This window comes from Piliocolobus tephrosceles, chromosome X (assembly GCF_002776525.5).
Source record: "Piliocolobus tephrosceles isolate RC106 chromosome X, ASM277652v3, whole genome shotgun sequence".
Taxonomy (NCBI): domain Eukaryota; kingdom Metazoa; phylum Chordata; class Mammalia; order Primates; family Cercopithecidae; genus Piliocolobus; species Piliocolobus tephrosceles.
In genome coordinates, this window is record NC_045455.1 from 85,761,167 (window position 1) to 85,781,291 (window position 20,125).

At 37.6% G+C, this 20,125-nt stretch overlaps 1 protein-coding gene and 1 non-coding gene across 9 annotated transcripts in view; one reads left to right on the forward strand and one right to left on the reverse strand.

The window, feature by feature from the left end:
- KATNAL1 (katanin catalytic subunit A1 like 1) overlaps positions 1-20,125 on the forward strand; it is a 94,226-nt gene that overhangs the window by 16,762 nt on the left and 57,339 nt on the right. For 7 of the 8 annotated variants that reach the window (XM_023208756.1, XM_023208757.1, XM_023208760.1 and 4 more), the window contains exons 2-3: positions 8,041-8,216; positions 11,294-11,454. In XM_023208756.1, coding sequence (XP_023064524.1) covers positions 8,055-8,216; positions 11,294-11,454 — 323 coding nt within the window. In that variant the 5' untranslated portion in view covers positions 8,041-8,054. Of the gene's footprint in view, positions 1-6,040; positions 6,174-8,040; positions 8,217-11,293; positions 11,455-20,125 lie in introns of all 8 variants that reach the window. The other variant, XM_023208758.1, reaches the window with a different exon arrangement.
- On the reverse strand, positions 9,688-9,790 carry LOC111540537. The gene has a single exon (XR_002731015.1). It is a non-coding gene; the product is annotated as a U6 spliceosomal RNA (small nuclear RNA).

A 20,125-nucleotide genomic window follows, 5' to 3' on the forward strand; every position in this document is an offset into this window, starting at 1 on the left:
ATTGGGATTCCATTGACTCTATGGGTTACTTTCAAGATAATTTGACATCTTATCCATATTGAGTGTTTTTATTCATAAACAAATACACACGTATCTATTAATTTAGGTCATGTTTAATTCTCTTAGGTTTTCATAGTTCTCAGGTTACAAGTCTTGCACATATTTTGTTAAATTTATCCCAGAATATTTAATAGTTTTGGATAATTTGACTGTTTTTAGATTCTGGTTATTTCTTGTATGTGGAAATAAGATTGGTTTTTGTATACTGACTTTGTGTGCTGCAACCTTACACAACTCATTTATTAGTTCTGGAGCTATTTGCAGAGTCCCTAGGATTTTCTCCACTGACAGTCATGTTTTCTGTAAATAAAAGCAGCTTTACTTCTTTTCCAATTTGCATGCCTTTTATTTTTGTATTGCCTTATTGCACTGGCTAGAACCTCAGTTCTAATATGGAATAGAAGGGGTGAGAGCAAATATCCTTGTCTTGTTCTTGATCTTGGAGAGCATTTAGTCCTTCACAATACATACGCCTGCTGTACGTATTTCACAGATGTCCATTACTTGGTTGAGGAAATTGTCTTTTATTCTTAGTTTGCTAAGTGTTCTTATGAATTATGTTGAATTCTGTCAAATACATTTTCTGTATCTATTGAGATGATTTATAGTATTTCATTTTTATTTTCTTAAAATTATATTGATTGGTTTTGAAATGAACCATCTTGTATTCTTAGGATAAACCTCACTGGGTCATAATACATTATCCATTTTACATATTGCTGGATTTGATTAGCTAAAATTTAAAGATATTTTTGTATCTGTGTTTGTGAGGGATACTGATAAGTAATTTTCTGATAAGATCTTTGTCTGATTTTGGTGTAAGGCTAACACTGGCTTTAAAATATGAGTTGGCTACCCAAAAGAACTCTGGCAAAAAAGAAAAAACAAATTGGAAATATTTCTACCTCTTCTGTATTCAATTTCATTAATTGATATAGGACTTTTCAGATTAAGTACTCTTATCTCTTCTTGGGCAAAGTTTGCTTTGTGACCACCATAGAATTTGTCCATTTCATTAAACCCTCTTTTGTCTTTCAGTAGCTCCAAGGTTTGTAGTGATAACCCTCCTTCATTTTTTGTTTTGGTAATATATGTTTTCTTTTCTCCCTTTCCTGGTCAATCTTACTAGAGGTTTTTTCATTTTATTGATCTTTGTGAAGAACCTGCTTTTGGCTGCGTTGAAATTTTCTCTTGTTTTTCTGTTTTCTATCTCATTGATTTCTTCCCTTAACTTTATTATATTGTTCCTTCTGCTTCTTTTGGTTTAATTTGCTTCCCCTGCTAGATTCTTAAGATAGAAGCTGAAAGCAACAGTCAGCAAACTGCAGTCCAGGGGCCAAATCCAGCTTGCCACTTGTTCTTGAATGGCTCATGAATCAGGAATGATTTTTGCATTTTTATAAGGTTGAAGAAAAATCAAAAGAAGAATACTGTTTTGTGACATGTGGAAATTAAATGAAATTCAGATTTCATTGTCCACATATAAGGTTTTATTGGAACACAACCACACGTAGTTGTTTACAAATTGTGTCTGGCTGCTTTTGTGCTGGAATGGCAAAGTTGAGGGGTTGTGACAGAAACCATGTGGCATTCTCATTGCGTTTGCACTGCTGTTTCTGATCTGTAATCACTGTTTTAAGTGCCATGTATATCACTGTGCTGTGACGTTTTACTTTATTATCAATGCATACACATCATGTCAAAACAAGAAAAGATGAAAAAAATAGACTTGGAATGTTATACTTTTAAAGCACACTGAAGCGTAGATTATTGAATTATGACAAGGCATTGTATTATGCAGTGACACTATAGCTGTGTTAAGTACAGTATACACTGATATTATCAGACTCTGCATTCATCACAATATTCACAACTCACAGGAAATTAATGGTCAGAAAAATGAGAAAAACATAAAAAGGAATATCTTATTCCAGTAGAATTTCTTCACAAAATTAGAAAATAAAAATCAGGCTGCACCCAGAGTAAACTTCCAAGTGGCTCATTTGTTAGGCAGGCAAGGAAGTCATTTCTCAGTAGTGAAGTGACTAAATTGTGTATGGTTACAACAGACGCAGAATTATATCCGGAGAAGGTAAACTTAGACTATTAGTCTTTTGGCAAGAAGAATTACTCAAAGAATTGAGGACATCAATAATCAATTAAAAAACAAGGCTAATGATTTTGAGTGGATTTCCTTGGCTTTTGATGAGTTGACAGATGTTACTAATACTGCTCAGTTGTTTATTTGAAAAGTCAAGGCTGAGTTTGAAGTTATTAAGTAATCCTAATGAATAGTGTGTGTAGAATAGCTAAAGATATTTCAAAAAGTTAGGAAAACACTAATGGCATGCAACCTGAGTGAAGTGTAGTCTGCTAAGATGAAATTTTTCTGGATGTGACAAACTGCTGTCAATCTGAATATTGAATGCTGAATGGCTTTAGAAATCCATTTGTGATGCAGACTCAATAGTGTTTCTTAATGAATTCAACCCAGAATTACAAGACAAAACAGTTTTTGTATCAAAACTAATACTGCAGTAAAGTTATTTCAATGGCAACCACTATTCTTTAAATCACAAGTAATATCAAGTCATTTTATATAGCTTTCCATGCTGTTATAAGTTAAAACAAAGAAGTAAGGTCTCCATTCCTACCCAGTTTGCAATAGGTATGTTTTCTGAGTTCAAACTAAAGCTTCAGCAGCATGTTTTTTTTTTTTTTTTTTGAGACGGAGTCTCGCTCTGTCGCCCAGGTTGGAGTGCAGTGGCCGGATCTCAGCTCACTGCAAGCTCCGCCTCCCGGGTTCACGCCATTCTCCTGCCTCAGCCTCCCGAGTAGCTGGGACTACAGGCGCCCGCCACCTCGCCCGGCTAGTTTTTGTGTTTTTTTAGTAGAGACGGGGTTTCACCGTGTTAGCCAGGATGGTCTCGATCTCCTGACCTCGTGATCCGCCCGTCTCGGCCTCCCAAAGTGCTGGGATTACAGGCTTGAGCCACCGCGCCCGCCCCTCAGCAGCATGTTTTAGAACTTGATGTAAGTGCCAAGGAAATTTCCATTTAACTATGCAGCTGAGGCACTTTTTATTTAACCTTTAATTAGAATGATTAATCTGCAAATAATGACATGCTAAAAGGTAAATACTAAGAGAAGAGTAAATCCTTTAAATGCCTTCCAAACAATGATTATGCTGAATTGAAATCACATACTTGTGATTTACTATCAGTATAAAGTAGCACCTAATTGGTACTTTTGAAAAAAGACATTTTCAAACATGAAATTTATTGTATTCAAGGTAAACATTAGAATGTGTGAACATTTGTGATTGATTCTCGTGATAGGGAACACTAACTTTGAATCCCAACTAAGTGAAATATTGTCCCCAGAGTTTCATTCTTCTCCTTAGTCAACCGGTCTTACAGAAAGTTGTACTCTGTTATTGTTTCTATAATATTTTGAATTGCATCGATAAGAATTATGGAATTTTTTGTCTCATTATATAAGTAGTTATATAATATCCTTCATTTTGTTTGTTAGCTCTCAAAACCTAAAGTATTTACTTGTCAGGTCTTTTACAGGAAAAGTTTGCCAACCCCTCCTTTGTATCAGGATATTTTTATCTTTCATAAGTTTGTGTCTGTACTTGTGAGCAGGATTAATGCTTTTGTTTCACAATGACTTTAAAGAGAAATAATTTGTAGAGCATCTTTCTTTCTACTGGATTTATTAATTACATATTACTCATTATAGTAAGACCATATTGTTTTGTGTTAATATTCTAAATTTGATGATGAGACATTCCATGGTTGTCCTGTATTCTGTGGATAAATCCACTGGACATTGAAATTAAAAGTAGTTGTATTAGTCCATTGTCATGCTGCTATGAAGAAATACCTGAGACTGGGTAATTTATAAATAAAAGAGGTTTAAGTGACTCACAGTTCTACATGGTTGGGGGGAGACCTCAGGAAACTTACAATCATGGCAGAAGGCACCTCTTCACAGGGCTGCAGGAGAGAGAATGAATGCCAGCAGGGGAAATGCCAGATTCTTATAAACCCATCAGATCTCATGAGACTGACACATTATCATGAGAAGAGCATGGGGGGAACTGCCCCCGTGATCCAATCCCTCCACCTGCTCCTGCCCTTGACATGTGATGATTACAGTTCAAGGTGAGATTTGGTTGGGGACACAGAGCCAAACCATATCATTCTGCCTGTGGCCCTTCCCAAATCTTATGTCCTCACATTTCAAAACACAATCATGCCTTTCGTACTGTCCCCCAAAGTCTTAACTCATTCCAGACTCAGAAGTCCAAGTCCAAAGTCTCATTTGAGACAAGTCAAGTTCCTCCCACCTATGAGCCTGTATCAAAAACAAGTTACTTACTTTTTAGGTATATTGGGAGTACAAGCGTTGGGTAAATACACTTGTTCCAAATGGGAGAAATTGGCTAAAACAAAGGGATATAGGTCCCATGCAATTCTGAAATCCGGTAGGGCAGTCATTAAACCTTAAACTTCCAAAATTACCTCCTTTGACTCCATATCTGACATCCAGGTCACACTGATGTCAGAGGTAGGTTCCATGGCCTCGGGCAGCTCCCCCCCCCCCCCCCCCCCCCCCCCACCCCGTGGCTTTGCAGGGTACATCCCCACCTCCTGGCTGCTTTCACAGCTGACCTCGAGTGTCTGTGGCTTTTCCATGTGCATAGTGCAAGCTGTTAGTGGATCTACCATTCTGGGATCTGGAGGGTGGTGGCCCTCTTCTTACAACTCCACTAGGCAGTGCCCTAGTGGGGACTCAGTGGGAGCTCCAGCCACACATTTCCCTTCAGCACTTCCCTAGCAGAGGTTCTCCATGAGGGCCCTGCCCCTGCAGCAGACTTCTGCCTGGACATTCAGGCATTTCCATACATCCTCTGAAATCTAGAGGGAGGTTCCCAAACCTCAGTTCTCATCTTCTGTGCACGCACAGGCCCAACACTATGTGGAAGCTGCCAAAACTTGGGGCTTATACCCACTGAAGCCATGGTCTGAGTTGTACCTTGGCCCTTTTTAGCCATGACTGGAGTGGCTGGGTGCGGAGAACCAAGCCCCAAGGCTGCACACAATAGGGCCCCAGACCCAGCCTAGGAAACCCATTTTTCCCTCCTAGGCCTCTGGGTTTGTGTTGGGAGGGGCTGCCAACATCTCTGACGTGCCCTGGAGGCATTTTCCCCATTGTCTTGGTGATTAGCTTTTGATTCCTTGTTACTTATGCAAATTTCTGCAGCTAGCTTGAAATTCTCCCCAGAAAATGGGTTTTTCTTTTCTATTGCATTGTCAGGCTACGCATTTTCTAAACCTCTATTCACTGCTTCCCTTTTAAACATAAATTCTAATTCCAAACCATATCTTTGTGAATGGATAAAGCTGAATGCTTTTAAGAGCAAACCCCCCCCCCCATCACCTCTTGAACACTTTGCTGCTTAGAAATTTCTTCCGCCAGGTACCATAAATCACCTCTCTCAAGTTCAAAGTTCCACATTTCTCTAGAGCAGGGACAAAATGCTGCCAGTCTCTTTGCCAAAGCATAGCAAGGGTCCCATTTATTCCAGTTCCCAAACAAGTTCATCTTCATCTGCAGGCACTTCAGCTTGAACTTCATTGTCCATATCACTATTACCATTTTGGTCAAAAACATTCAGCAAGTCTCTAGGAAGTTCCAAACTTTCCCACATTTTTCTGTGTTCTTTTGAGCCCTCCAAACTGTTCCAACCTCTGCCTGTTGCCCAGTTCCAAAGTCACTTCCACATTTTCAGGTATCCTTGTAGCAGCACCCCACTCCTGGTACTGGTCTACTGTATTAGTCCTTTCCCACAGTGCTATGAAGAAAAACCTGAAACTGGGTAATTTATAAAGAAAAGAGGTTTAATTGACCCAGTTCTGCGTGGCTCGGGAGTCCTCAGAAAACTTATAATCGTGGTGCCTCTTCACAGGGGGGCAGGAGAGAGAATGCATACCACCTGGGGGAATACCAGACGCTTATAAAACCATCAGATCTCGGCCGGCCGCGGTGGCTCACGCCTGTAATCCCAGCACTTTGGGAGGCCGAGGAGGGCGGATCACAAGGTGAGGAGATTGAGACCATCCTGGCTGACATGGTGAAACCCCGTCTCTACTAAAAATACAAAAAAATCAGCTGGGCATGGTGGCGGGCACATGTAGTCCCAGCTACTCGGGAGGCTGAGGCAGGAGAATGGCATGAACCCAGGAGGCAGAGCTTGCAGTGAGCCAAGATAGCGCCACTGCACTCCAGCCTGGGTGACAGAGCAAGACTCCATCTAAAAAACAAACAAAAAAAAACCAAACAAAAAAAACCATCAGCTCTCTCAGGAGACTTAGTCATTATCACAAGAACAGCATGGAGGAAACTGCCCCCTTGAGCCATTTACCACCACCTGGTTCCGCTCTTGACGCATGGGGATTATTACAATTTAAGTGAGATTTAGGTGAGGGCACAGAGCCAAACCATAGTAGTAGTGTACTATTTGCTGCAGTGTGATTCTCAAGTAATATAACTCTGCCTTCATGGAACCTGTAAGGGGAAAATAACATGCCAAACACATAAACATTTATTTTCAAAATGTTTTGGAGTCAGTTGAAATGCCTAGAACTAGTGATGGTTAATTTTCAGGAAGAATTTTTGAATTCCTGAAGAACAGATAAGAGATTGAGAGTCAGAGTGGAAGAGTCAGGCTCCCCAAACTAAAGTTTAATTCCCTGAATAAGGCATAGAGTAGTAGTTTGATTTTCTTCTTTATGTGTATTCATTGGTTTACTGTTCCTGGAAATCAGAAGGCAATTTTGACTCTTTCTCAGGATATCATTCTCCTGTATCTCTGGACTTCTATTCTTCTTTGTCTTGGGAGGAAAGTGTCTTTGCATAGAAGCCTTGGATGGTTCTAGGAGACTTTTGGAAAGCCTGGAAGAAAAGCCAGAATTACTGGACTGGAGAGCTTTAGTGGAAGCCAGAAATTTAGAGGGTATTCTGACTAACATCTTATAGAAAGGAAAATAATGATAGTTATTTGCATGGCCAGAGAGCTATAGAGAATCATGGGGTCTTAGAAGATTACAAATTGGGGTTCAAAGAGTTTAATTTATAGGTGTTTGCTTAGATTTAAGTTTAAGGCAATTACATGAGTATAAATGGTACATGGACAACTATAGACTGTCTTTAAAATCTATTCTTTAAGTATAACTTTTTATTCTTGGGGCCAAGAAGTTTTAGTGAGAACTAGTTCTTACAGTTTCAACTGACTTCAGTAGAAAATATATTCATATATTTATGTGATATTCATATTTTTTATGTTGTCAAGAATAAATTGAATAAAACAAGTTCATCTATTATTGCAGCCTATGGTAATTATAAAGGAATAAGGAAAACTAGTGTCCAATTTTATGTACCTGTAAGTAAATCAGTAGTTCAGAGCTGTGTAACCTCTCTCCCTATTATTTCCATGGGTGTTCTTTTGTAATCTCCTTTGTACTTCCAAAGTTGAGAACTATGTTTCGTATTATAAGATGCATACAGATAACCTAAAAGAACAGTAACTGTTTTGACTTTCAAAGTAGTTCTAGGCTGGGCACAGTGGCTCACGCCTGTAATCCCAGCACTTTTGGAGACCGAGGTGGGTGGATCACCTGAGGTCAGGAGTTTGAGACCAGCCTGGCCAACATGATGAAACCCATCTCTACTAAAAATGCAAAAATTAGCCGGGCATGGTGGTGCACCCCTGTAGTCGCAGCTGCTCAGGAATCGCTTGAGCCTGGGAGGTGGAGGTTGCAGTGAGTCAAGATCACGCCACTACGCTCCAATCTGGGCAACAAAGTGAGACTCTGACTCAAAAAATAGTAGTTTTAAACATATTTTAAAGAACAATAAATGTTTTAAAGTCAGTGCTGAAAACTTTAAAAAGTCATATTTTATGTTTAGGTCTCTGAAAGAAGATGAATTTGGCTGAGATTTGTGATAATGCAAAGAAAGGAAGAGAATATGCCCTTCTTGGAAATTACGACTCATCAATGGTTTATTACCAGGGGGTGATACAGCAAATTCAGAGACATTGCCAGTCAGTCAGAGATCCAGCTATCAAAGGCAAATGGCAACAGGTAAGATGATATTAAAGTATTAGATGTGTTGGGACAGCAGTACCCTATTATACTTGAGAGATTAGAGTTGGAAAATGAGTTTGAGATGGAAATAGTTCCTATTTATCTGAATACTGAACTATGTTTAAAATATACTCTTGAATAATTTTCTAGTATCTTACCTAGTTAATGTTTTGTTTTTTGATCATATATTTCATTAGGTATGTTTTGAAGATATTTAATTCCCATTGAATCTACTTTTACTTTTTTCTGTTTTCATGATCAGTTACCTAATTGTGTGACTACAAACTTTTGAAATAAAGTATTTCATTCATTCATTTTTTTTTTTTTTTTTGAGACAGAGTCTCGTTCTGTTGCCCGGGCTGGAGTGCAGTGGCACGATCTTGGCTCACTGCAACCTCTGCCTGCCAGGTTCAAGCAGTTCTCCTGCCTCATCCTCCCAAGTTGCTGGGACTACGGGCATGCACCACCATGCCCAGTTAATTTTTGTACTTTTAGTGGAAACGGAGTTTCACCATGTTGGCCAGGCTGGTCTTGAATTTCTGACCTAGTGATCCACTCACCTCAGCCTCCCAAAGTGCTGGGATTACAGGTGTGAGTCACCGCACCTGGCCCTTTCTTTCTTTCTTTCTTTCTTTTTTTCTTTCCTTTCCTTTCCTTTCCTTTCTTTTCTTTTTCTTTTCCTTTTCCTTTTCCTTTTCCTTTTCCTTTTCCCTTTCCTTTCCTTTCCTTTCCTTTCCTTTTCCTGTGTCACCCAGGCTGGAGTGCAGTGGTGCCATCACAGCTCACTGCAGCCTCAAACTCCTGAGCTCAAGTGATCCTCCCACCTCAGCTTCCCAAGTAGCTAGGGGGACAGGTTCACACCACATGTCCAGCTAGTTTTTAGATTTTTTGTAAGGACTGAGTATTGCTATGTTTGAGTCCAGGGGTGGACTCAAACCCCTGGCCTCAAGTGATTCTCCTGCCTTGGCCCCTCAAAGCACAGGTATTACATATGTGAGCCACTGTGCTGGACCTGAAATAAAGTATTCAGTATTCATGTTGTTTTGACCCATTTTGCAAAACTCTTTTGAAAGACTCCTTAAAAATACAAACGAGTCAGTAATCTAATAAAAAACATTACTATATTTGTTGTCTTTTGACTATATAATTTGATTAATAAGACAGTTTATAAAAACTTGAATTTTAATTTACCCACCTACTGTTTTTTAAATGTAATGTTTTAATCAGTATCTTTTAGCATAGTTCTTGCTTTGCTGCTCCAATTTCAAATTAATTGTAACTTTTAAAAACGATTTTTTTTTTTTTTAACAAATCATAAGCAATAGATCTTTAAGGAAATAAATAAAAGCGTCTTCAGTGATGTTTAAACAAAATTGGCTTTTGTTTTATAAGGGTTTATTATTTAAGCTTGTATTTTCACCTGTTATACTGAAACAACATAACATCCTTTTTAGAAAATGTTAAGTAAAAAAATACGTAACAGTCCAGGAGTTTGTGTGCATCCCATGCAGGGGACGTGCTGGTCTTGTCTGTGTTATTCCAATGTTAGTATCTGTGCTGCCGACGCAGACCACTCCCTACTTGGTGTTAAAATTTAAAATCTTTTAAAAATTAAAAGTAGTAAGTCAAGTATTTCTTTGAAGTTTCCATTTTATGTACTAATGCCTTTCAAGTGTTTCTTCTAGTTTTCCTTTAGTCAGAAATTGATGTTTTCCTAAGTTTTGAGTGTAAATTTGACTTATTTTCCAACTTAAATGTTACCAAATTATATTGATTGAGAACAATATACTTGCTCCAACTCAGGCTCAAATGTTTAGTTGTTTTCTTCTATCCTTCCTGTTAGCTACAGGCAAGGTATTTTATTAATCTATTATGGAAGTATTTTTGACATGTTCTGAATTGTGTACGTTAAATAGTGACCGTTTCTACTCAGACGTTTCTACTATGTTTCTTTCCATTGGGTTCTGAAATTACATTTCTTCCAGTGTAGCATGTTGTATAATTGCATGTATTAGCAGTTGAATTTTACCTCGCTTTTTCTTTGGATCTGTAACTCCTTTTAATATATTATTCAATATAAAGATGAGGGAAATTTTTTTATACTCGGCTTTACAGTATGACATGCTTTCTGGTTAAAGAAAAAACAATTGTTAAAATGATTTTTAATTGTAATTTTCTTTTCTTTTTTTTTTTTTGACTTGGAGTCTTGCTCTGTTGCCCAGACTGGAGTGCAGTAGCGTGATTGTAGTCTCGGACTCCTGGGCTCAAATGATCCTTCTGCCTCAGCCTCCTGAGTAGCTAGGACTGTAGACTCGCGCTGTCCTGCCTGGGCTAATGTTTTTGTTTCCCTAGGCTGGTCTTGAATTTAATTTTTAATCTTTATCTGTTTTACTTTTGAAAATGAGTTTGTGCTCAAAGTTTGAAAATAAGAATTTCCTCATAGTATGTGTTCAGTTAAATTTTTTAAATACAGGAAAAACCTTGTCTTTGAAATCAAAATAAACTTTACTCAGAACTCAAAATAATTTAAATAAGACAAAAATAATTCAGATTTCAGGTGAAGGAGAATTTAAATAAAAACTGGAAGTTTGTAATTCGTAGTATAATACCACTTCTAGCTTTCAGACACTCATGACAGGCATTTTATATTTAGAGATACTGGGAATAGGAAATGCTGTTGAAAATTTTGGGTTACAGTTTTTTGGAATCTATTTACAAATATATTAAAGTATTTAGCACAGTATTTTAGATTTCTTGGAATGTTTAACTTGTTACCTACTTAATGGATTGTTTTAAATTGCATTAATGATCATCACGTTCTTTGGTAGAAATGGGATTCCATTATGAAAGAGATGTAACTACTTATTAAAAGGTATAGAATTATGGTTTTTTCAAACTAATTTCTGCCCTTTTCTCAATATTACTTGAAATAGTTCTTTGTGTTTATGAATGTTTTAATGGTTCATTTTTCATACTTCGACATGAAGAAAACATGCACTCTGTAGCAATTTATTATGTACAATTTATGAAGTCTTTGAACAGCTTCTAGCATAAAGCCTTTTTTTTTTTTTAAGGTTCGGCAGGAATTATTGGAAGAATATGAACAAGTGAAAAGTATTGTCAGCACTTTAGAAAGTTTTAAAATCGACAAGCCTCCAGATTTCCCTGTGTCCTGTCAAGATGAACCATTTAGAGATCCTGCTGTTTGGCCACCCCCTGTTCCTGCAGAACACAGGTGAGTAGAACTTTATATTCTCTTTGGGTTCTTCTAGTTAATTGATGTTCACAGTGAAGCATGCTTTGAACAAAGTGTGAAAAATCATTTTTGGGGACATGTAAATTCAGTATCTGTTTTTAATATTCACATTTATAGGTTTACAGTTTTGTATTTGATAAAGTACAGAAGTAAATGTCTTGTTATATATCTTGCTTTTAGAATGCTTTATTACGCTAATAATAATAGATGCCTATTGCTAGTCCTAAAATTTATCAGTTGAGAGAGGTCTTTTAGGTTTCATAATGGCAGCATCAAAACTTGGATAGTTTTGCTTTTTTGCTTGAAGAGACTCTAACAACTTCAGATGAAGTGGTGGAGAAATTGAATGTTCCTGGTTGGGCCTACAGTCAATTTCCAGAGTTTTAGTGTAGAAGGAACCTTACTGATAATGTTTAAGTGGCTTAGTGCTTAAAGTCAGATTCCTCAGTGTGGCATCTCCCACCAGTTTTCTCTAATACCCAGCCTGTGCATCATTTACATTAAACCTCTCTCTGTTTTTGCCCTCTTTTGTCATCTTGTCTGTGTAGTCTCTTCTTTCTGCAAGGAATACCCACAATCCCCATCTCTAAACAACTCATGTTCATTCAAGTCTCAGCCCAACTGACTATCCCCTCTGCAGCCTCTTTCGATTTGCCCAGACATAGCATTTTGTTCATAGTGGTTATCATGTTGCATTTATTTGTCACTTCACAAGATTTGCAAGGACAAGGACCATGGTTTTATTTAAAACAAAAATTAAATAATAAACTTTAATTGCTAACGCAGGGTTTGGCACGTAGTAGGCATTCAACCAACATTGAATGAGTTAACTCCATTGTTTCACAAGTGAGGAAACTGAAACCTGAGAGACCCTAATCATGCTAGATCAGGATGTGAGTTTAGGTCTTTCTGGCTTTCTGTCTGCTTTATTGTGAGGTGGTATTGTGGCCAGAGTATTACACCATAGAAAATATGTTTTCCTTTGGCTGGTAGCTATAATAATCTGTTGAAATTTTCTGAAAACATTTTAAGAACTATGAAAAATGGTTAATTCCTTTGGATTTTTTCCACTGAATTACAGATAATTTTGTGATTTTCATTGTGAAAGCAGTAGGTGAAGATTCTTTTTTAAGCTCTACAACAATGTAGTTTTCCTCTGATGTAACCACCTTCAGGTGTTTTATACTAAGGTAACCCATATCCCTTGAAAGGCAGTGTTTTAAGAGTCATATCATTGTTACCATGGGAGTTCCAAAATACTGAACGAATGACATTTTAACCTACTATAACTTGAAATTTTCCTGTATGTATGTATAATGAAATACCTTGTTTTTTTACTGAAAGTCATTAATTCTGAAATATACTTCTAGTTTAAAGCTAAAAGCTGACAATAACTTTAAATATAGGCATATATGCTCTGAATTGCTCGAGTACCATGATTCATTTCAAGCAGCAGTGTCTGCAGATAATAAATAATATTGATGGCTCAAACTGAATAAAAAGTTGTGGATGCCATTTTCCCGTTGATGAATACTAATCTCGAAACTTATCACTAGAATGACACTAGTCCAGTTATTTTCTTTGTCCTTTCTTAACTGTTCATAACACAGATCTGACTTATTTTTGTGCTTGTTTTTAAATCCTTTTTCTAAATGAAAGTGAAAGATGAATGGACCAGAATGTATTTCTCTGATTCTCCTTTCTTGGTACTAAATTTTTAAAAAAAGTTTTCTCTGTGCATAGCCATTGTATGTGGGGTTTTTTTTTTCTTTTTTTTTCCTCTGTGGATCAGAAACCCTGAATAAAAGCAAATCTCAGATTGTATAATTGTCTGGGGAAAAAACAGATTTTCATTCCCATGTATATCATCAACAACAATAAGAAAACACCTTACAACTCCACAAGGTTCTACTGGAGAAGGAAATATAAGACATTGAGTAATAGCATGGGATTAATAGTTTAAAACTTTATGAATAAAATTTTTATGTAAGCAAAAACAGTGGGTCCTTCATCAATTAACATTGTAAGGCGAATGTTAATGAACTAAATCTTATGCTGGTTTGTGGCACAGAATGTATGCAAGGGCTGATAAAATAAATACTCAGATTGCAAATTTAGATTTAAAGGTTATGGAGGATTAGAGTTGTATAATATTTTTCTTGTTTTACAAACTTTGTTTCTTGTCCAGGTCATGTAAAACAAATATAATAAGATTTTCACCTAGTGATAGTGAATGGTAGATAGTCATGGGATATTCTTGGTTTAATGGAAAGACATTTGACTTCAGTTGATGAGATTGTGGATTCTGCTTCTGAAACCTACTTGCTTTATGACCTTGAGCAAGCTATTTACCCTCCCTAAACATTAATTTCACTATCTGTAAAATGGGGATCTCTACTTCATGGAATTAAAAAAAAAAATTAAGACAGCAACTGGCATGTAATAAGTAATTCAAATTAATGGTCATCTCTGAAATAAAGGACTACAGCATTCAGAGAAACAGCAAGAATAACAATTAAAAGTGATAGCCTCATTCGTAAAACAAGTCCTTTTATTTCTCCCTGCAGATTCTACCTAATTCCTTAGTTTCCTGAAACATTTCAAGAACTCTGACAGAGAGGGTATGACTTTTTAAATGTCCAAGTCTTAAGCAGTTGGTGATTATTTCCAGGGGAAGGATGATAGCTAATAATTATTAGTCACTTACTGTATATGTTATATGCATTATTTTATTTAAAACCCAAGTGATCCCATGAAGTTTAGGTACTGTTACTGTGTATCCATATTATCATCTCTAATTTATTATTATGAACCCCATTTACAGTTGAGGAAACTGAAGCTTATAGTTTGTAATTTTTCCAAAGTCATCTGAACAAGAAAGTAGCAGAGCCAGGATTTGAACCCAAGTGTCTTCATCTTCAGGAGTCTTATTTGTATGCACTCTGCTCTATTACTTTTGCATATATACTCAGTGGGTATATTATGAGTATATTTTGATACACTGTATATCCTGGTGTTATCTAGTTGTTAACATTCTTACTAGCAGTAGTGGAAGAATAAACAAACTGAAAATGCTTAATGAAATTTTGATATTTCAAGGGTAACTTAAAAGAACTTGCCAAGCGAGCACCACACTGAAATTACAATTTAAGTCAATAGGAAAATATGGTATTTACTTGTTTTTTTTTTCTTTTCTTTTTTTTTCTTTTTTCTTTTTCTTTCTTTCTTTCTTTCTTTTTTTTTTTTTTTTGCCATCTATCACCTATCATCTATCACCTTTGCCATCTATCACCTATAAAACAAGGTAATTTACCTTGTTTTATACAAAGCATTTCAGAGATGCTTCTGGTGTGATTGGCAATAGCCACTAATTTGGTAGCCCTGTTTATGGTTCTGTTCTTTTCACTTCATTGACATTTAACAGACACTTCTCCATCCCTGTTGCTGCATACCAAGGTAATCTGTGTACTGTGGTTTTCCATCAGTGGTGTTGCCACATTGTTTGAAGTTCTATTTCTCTGTCATGCATCTGCTGAATTTAATCATAATTAAGGTTTCAATCATCAGCAGTTGCTTGGATAAATCAAAATAATATTTTAAAATTTTGATTCATTGCTTTAAATGTGAGTAAACTGAGCTACAAAAGTAGGATCATGATGGTAGGTAGTGGCAATTTTAGAATTAAACTCCAAAGAGATGGAGTCTCTAGCTCACTCTTAGTGTCCTAAGTTAAAATATTTCTTGTATTAATGAAATGGTTTTATAATAGTTTACATGTAGGCTTATTAACTACATTTTCTTTAATGAGTTGGTTTCTTCCAGTGATACCTAAAGCCATGAAAGTAGTATTTTCTATATTGCAGCAGTATTCAACATGGTATATATTCAATAAACTATTCAACTATTCTTCATTTAGCTTAAAAAATAAGTATGGCAGGTCCTTTTTTCCCCCCAACTTTATTGAGGTATAAATGACAATTAAAAATTGTACATATTTAAGGTATACAGGTTGATTATTTGATATATATATGTGGTTTGAAGTACTTATCACAGTAAGCTAATTAGCATATCAGTTACCTCACATTTCTTTTGTTTTTCGTTTTCATTTTATGGTGAGAACACTTAAGATCTACCTTCTTAGCAGATTCAGGTATACAGTATTGTTAACTATGGTCACCTTGCTGTACATTAGATATCCAGAACTTACCGTGCATAACTGAAACTTTGTATTCTTTGACCAATATCACCTCATTTTCTTCTCCCCTAGCCCCTGGTAATAACCACTCTACTCTCATTTCTGTGAGTTTGACTCTTTTTATATTCCACATATAAGTGAGTAATATGGTTTGGATGCTTGTCCCATTCAAATCCCTTGTTGAAATGTGACCTCCATTGTTGGAGATGGGGCCTGGTGGGAGATACAGGATCATAGGGACAGATTCCTCATGAATAGCTTAGTACCATTTCCTTGGTAATGAGTGAGTTCTTGCTCAGTTCACATGAGATCTGATTGTTTACAAGAGTGTAGCACTGCCCCCTGCAACCCTTCTTGCTCACTCTTTTGCCATGTGACATGCTGGCTTCCCCCTTTGCCTTCTGCCATGATTGTAAGCTTCCTGAGGTCTCACCATAAGCCAGGCAGATGTTGGTGTCATGCTTGTACAGCCTGCAGAACCATGAGTCAAGTAAACCTCTATTTATAAATTACCCATCCTCAAGTATTTCTTTAAAGCAATGCAAAACAAAAACAAAAACAAAAAAACAGACTAACACAGTCAGATCATATTGTATTTGTCTTTCTGCATCTGGCCTATTTCACCTGCCACAAGGAAATGGTAGGATTTCCCTCTCTTAAGGTCGAATAATATTCCTCTTTGTGTGTGTGTGTGTGTATGTGTGTATATGTACACACACCCCGCCCCCAACATATATGTACACATTTTCTTCATTCATCTGTCAATGTGTTTTTAGTTTGTTTCCATATCTTAGCTATTACCAGTAATGCTGAAATGAACATGAGAGTGCAGAGATCTGACACACTGATTTCATTTTCTTTGGCTGTATGCTCAGAAGTGGGATTGCTGGATCGTAAGTTAGTTCTATTTAATTTTTTGAAGACTCTCCATACTGTTCTTTATAATGGCTATATAGTACCAATTTATTCCAAGTGGTAGGTCTTTCAAAGTTGCATCTTTTGGGAGAGATAGCAGTAAGAATAGGATACACAAGCCAGAAATTAATCATTTTATTTCTTCTATATAGACGCACTAAAACTTTAATAGGCCTTCTCAAGAACCAAGGGGAATGGTATACTGTGTTTCTGTAAACATATAGATAGGAAGATTGATTTTTTGGGGGATCAGATTAGTGCTATTCAGTAGAAAATCAGCAAAGAGGAAATTTGTATTGACTTGGTATTAAAGTTGTTGTCTTATGTTTCTTTGGGTACTCAGAGAGATTAAGTAACTGACAGTATTTTATATCCCAATTTGCAGTGAAAAAGATCAGTTAAGGTCAAAGTCAAGTACTGATAGAGAATAAACTATCATTCCTGCATACAGGTATTTCACCCAGGCTCTGGCTCAGTTACTTTCCTGGGATTAGAAGGTTGGGGAGCAAGTTTTTCTATCAGTTCCACTACTAATTGAGTGATCCTGCAAGTTCCTTTCCCTATACCTCATTTTCCCTTCTGTAAAACGTATAGTGAAGTGAGATTGCTTTGTAGGATGCTAGCTTCTAATATGCCTAGTCCTGTGCCTGGTGCTGTCCCACATATGGTGGGATGCCGAAGCAGACATGTTCCCTGCTCTCTTAGGCTTATGATTTTGTAGATGGGTGTGAAAGCCATTACAGAGTTAGAATGGACTGGATTTGGTGGTTAATGAGATACAGAGAATGAGAGAAAAATTGGAGCAGATAATATCTAGATCAAACTGTTGAATAGGAGTTAGAAATGAGAACCAGACTTTGAGAGAGATTGGGATTTCAGAATCATCAGCAACTAATGACAAAGAAATTTTAAGGTCATGCTTTGTATGATGAGGAATAGGTTATTTGCCTAATACTATTGGCAGATTGAGATTATACTCATTTTCTTACAATTCTGGACTCTTATTATCTTCTAAAATTCTGTTTCTGAGGTATGGGATGGACTCTATTTTTAAGCTGAGTGGAACGTAGGTAGCAGGGCTGATTAAGCACACTAATAACTGACATTTAGTGAGTTCTTAACTGTGAACCAGGTATTGTGCTTTTACATGGTTACTTTTTAAATCTTCATAACCATCCTTAAAATAGGTACTATTATCATCATCCCTGTTTTTCAGAAGAAGACAGCGAGGCTTAAAGATTCTAAGTTACGTTATCAAATGCGTAAAGGTCAGATAGAATAAGGATTGAGAACTGGCATTGATGTAACAGCAGGAGATCACTGGTGGCCTTGATGCACAGTTTTGGTGAAATGGTAGAGAACGATGGAATGGGTTCAGAGAATGCAGAGAGAGGAGCCGAAGACGATAAGTATGCACAGTTCCCTCAATGAGTCTTGCTGAAAAAGGGAGCCAGGAAAGTGAGTGCCCATTGGGGAAGACAAGTCGTTGAGGTTTGTTGTTTTAGAGAGAAAGGAATAACAGGAGGTTTGTATGCTGGTGGAAATGCTGCAGTAGAAAGAGGAAAGTTGATGATGCGTGGGCTAGATGGACAACTACTGGAGCAGTGCCGTTAGGTGACCGGAGGAGATGAGATCTTATGCACGTGTACAGGGAGTGCATGGGCAGCTGGCTCAGTCACAGCAGGGAGGCAGGGGCATGTAAGGGTGTGGTTGTAGAGAAGTGGGCAGATAGAGATGTGAGCGCTTGTGTCATCATTTCAGCAAGGAGAAAAATGCAAGCAAGACTATCTGAGATTGAGAACAGAGGGTGTTTTTCAGGGTCTAAATTCTGATCTAATGTGTTCCAAGGGTGGGAGGACATTCCATTTGGTTATTTATTTTTTGTTCCTTTTATGTAAGTTTTCTCTAGGGAGCATTTATGTTATTTTGTAAAACTCAGTGGTCACTCTTAAATTTCCATCCTCCAATTCTAGGTATGTAATACAATAAGTGCTTAAAAACTTGGCATTTCTATCTTTTTTTAATGTTACAGAAAAGGCAACTGAAAGATAGAAATTATAATTCATTAAAGATTAAGTAGTGGGAGCAAGATAGTGGTAAGTCAGAATGGAGCCGTAACACATTACTTTTACATTTTTGTTGAAAAGATCTTTGCCTTGCTGCATGTTAGTGACTGTCATTTCCCCTCCTCTGTGCAAACTGCTGTTTAATGTGTCGTATACATCTGTCATCCTTCAGTGCCCCTGTTTTCTTTTCCTTTTTCTTTTTTTTGAGTCCAAGTCTTGCTCTGTCGCCCAGGCTGGAGTGCAGTGGCAGGATCTCAGCTCATTGCAACCTCTGCCTCCTGGGTTCAAGCGATTCTCCTGCCTCAACCTCCTGAGTAGCTGGAATTAGAGACGTGAGCCACCACGCCTGGCTAATTTTTGTAGTTTTAATAGAGACAGGGTTTCACCATGTTGGTCAGGCTGATCTCAAACTCCTGACCTCGTGATCTGCCTGCCTTGGCCTCCCAAAGTGCTGGGATTAAAGACCTGAGCCACCACGCCCAGCCCCTTTTTTCTTAATTATAAGAAATCCTGCTGCTCTTCAGTCATTGCAGTATTGGGACTGAATTCTTGAAAATAGCAAATAACTTCCTCACTTAATAATGAAAATGTATGTTCTCTGGACTAACATTGTTTTACTTTCATAATACTTGATATCATGTTGACCATCTTCTCTGAAACTGTCTTTTCCCTCCTAAGGCTTCTGTGACGTTACACAATTCTGTTTTTATCCTCTTTTATTCTGACTGTAGCCTCTTTCTCTTATCTCTTCCACTGTTGCTCCCTACTCCTTAACTTTGTGAGCCCTATGGAGCCAAAGAGCAGTAGAAAGAAGGTCCTTACCCGCCAGGAGCTCATGTTTCCTTTGCACAGAACTTGACAATTCACCAGGCTAGATACAGTTTGGATCTATGTCCCTGCCCACATCTCATGTTGAATTGTAATCCCTAATGTTGGTGGAGGGGCCTGGTGGAAGGTGGTTACATCATGGGGGTGGATTTCCCCCTTTGGTGCTGTTCTCATGATAGAGCTATCAAGAGATCTGGTTGTTAAAAAGTGTGTAGCACTGCCCCTTCCACCTCCCCTCCCTGCCCCCCCGCCCCCCGGCCATGTGATGTGTCTGCTCCCCTTTCACCTTCTGCCATGATTGTAAGTTTCCTGAGGCCTCTCCAGAAGGTGAGCAGATGCCAGCTTCCTATACAGCCTGCTGAACTGTGAACCAATTTACACCTCTTTTCTTTGTAAATTACCCTTCTCAGGTATTTCTTTATAGCAGTGCAAGAACAGGTCCTTCTCCTAGCCCTACCACATGGCTTCTCTGAGGACAGATCATTCAACCTGTCCCTCATTTTCCTCTTCTGTAAGTTGGGGATCAGTATGAAAATTACTTCATAGGGTTATTACGAGAATTAAATGATTTAACGCATGTAAAGTGTGAAGAACATCCGGACACATAGGAAGAGCTCAAGATGTGTTTGCCATTTTCATTGCCTGT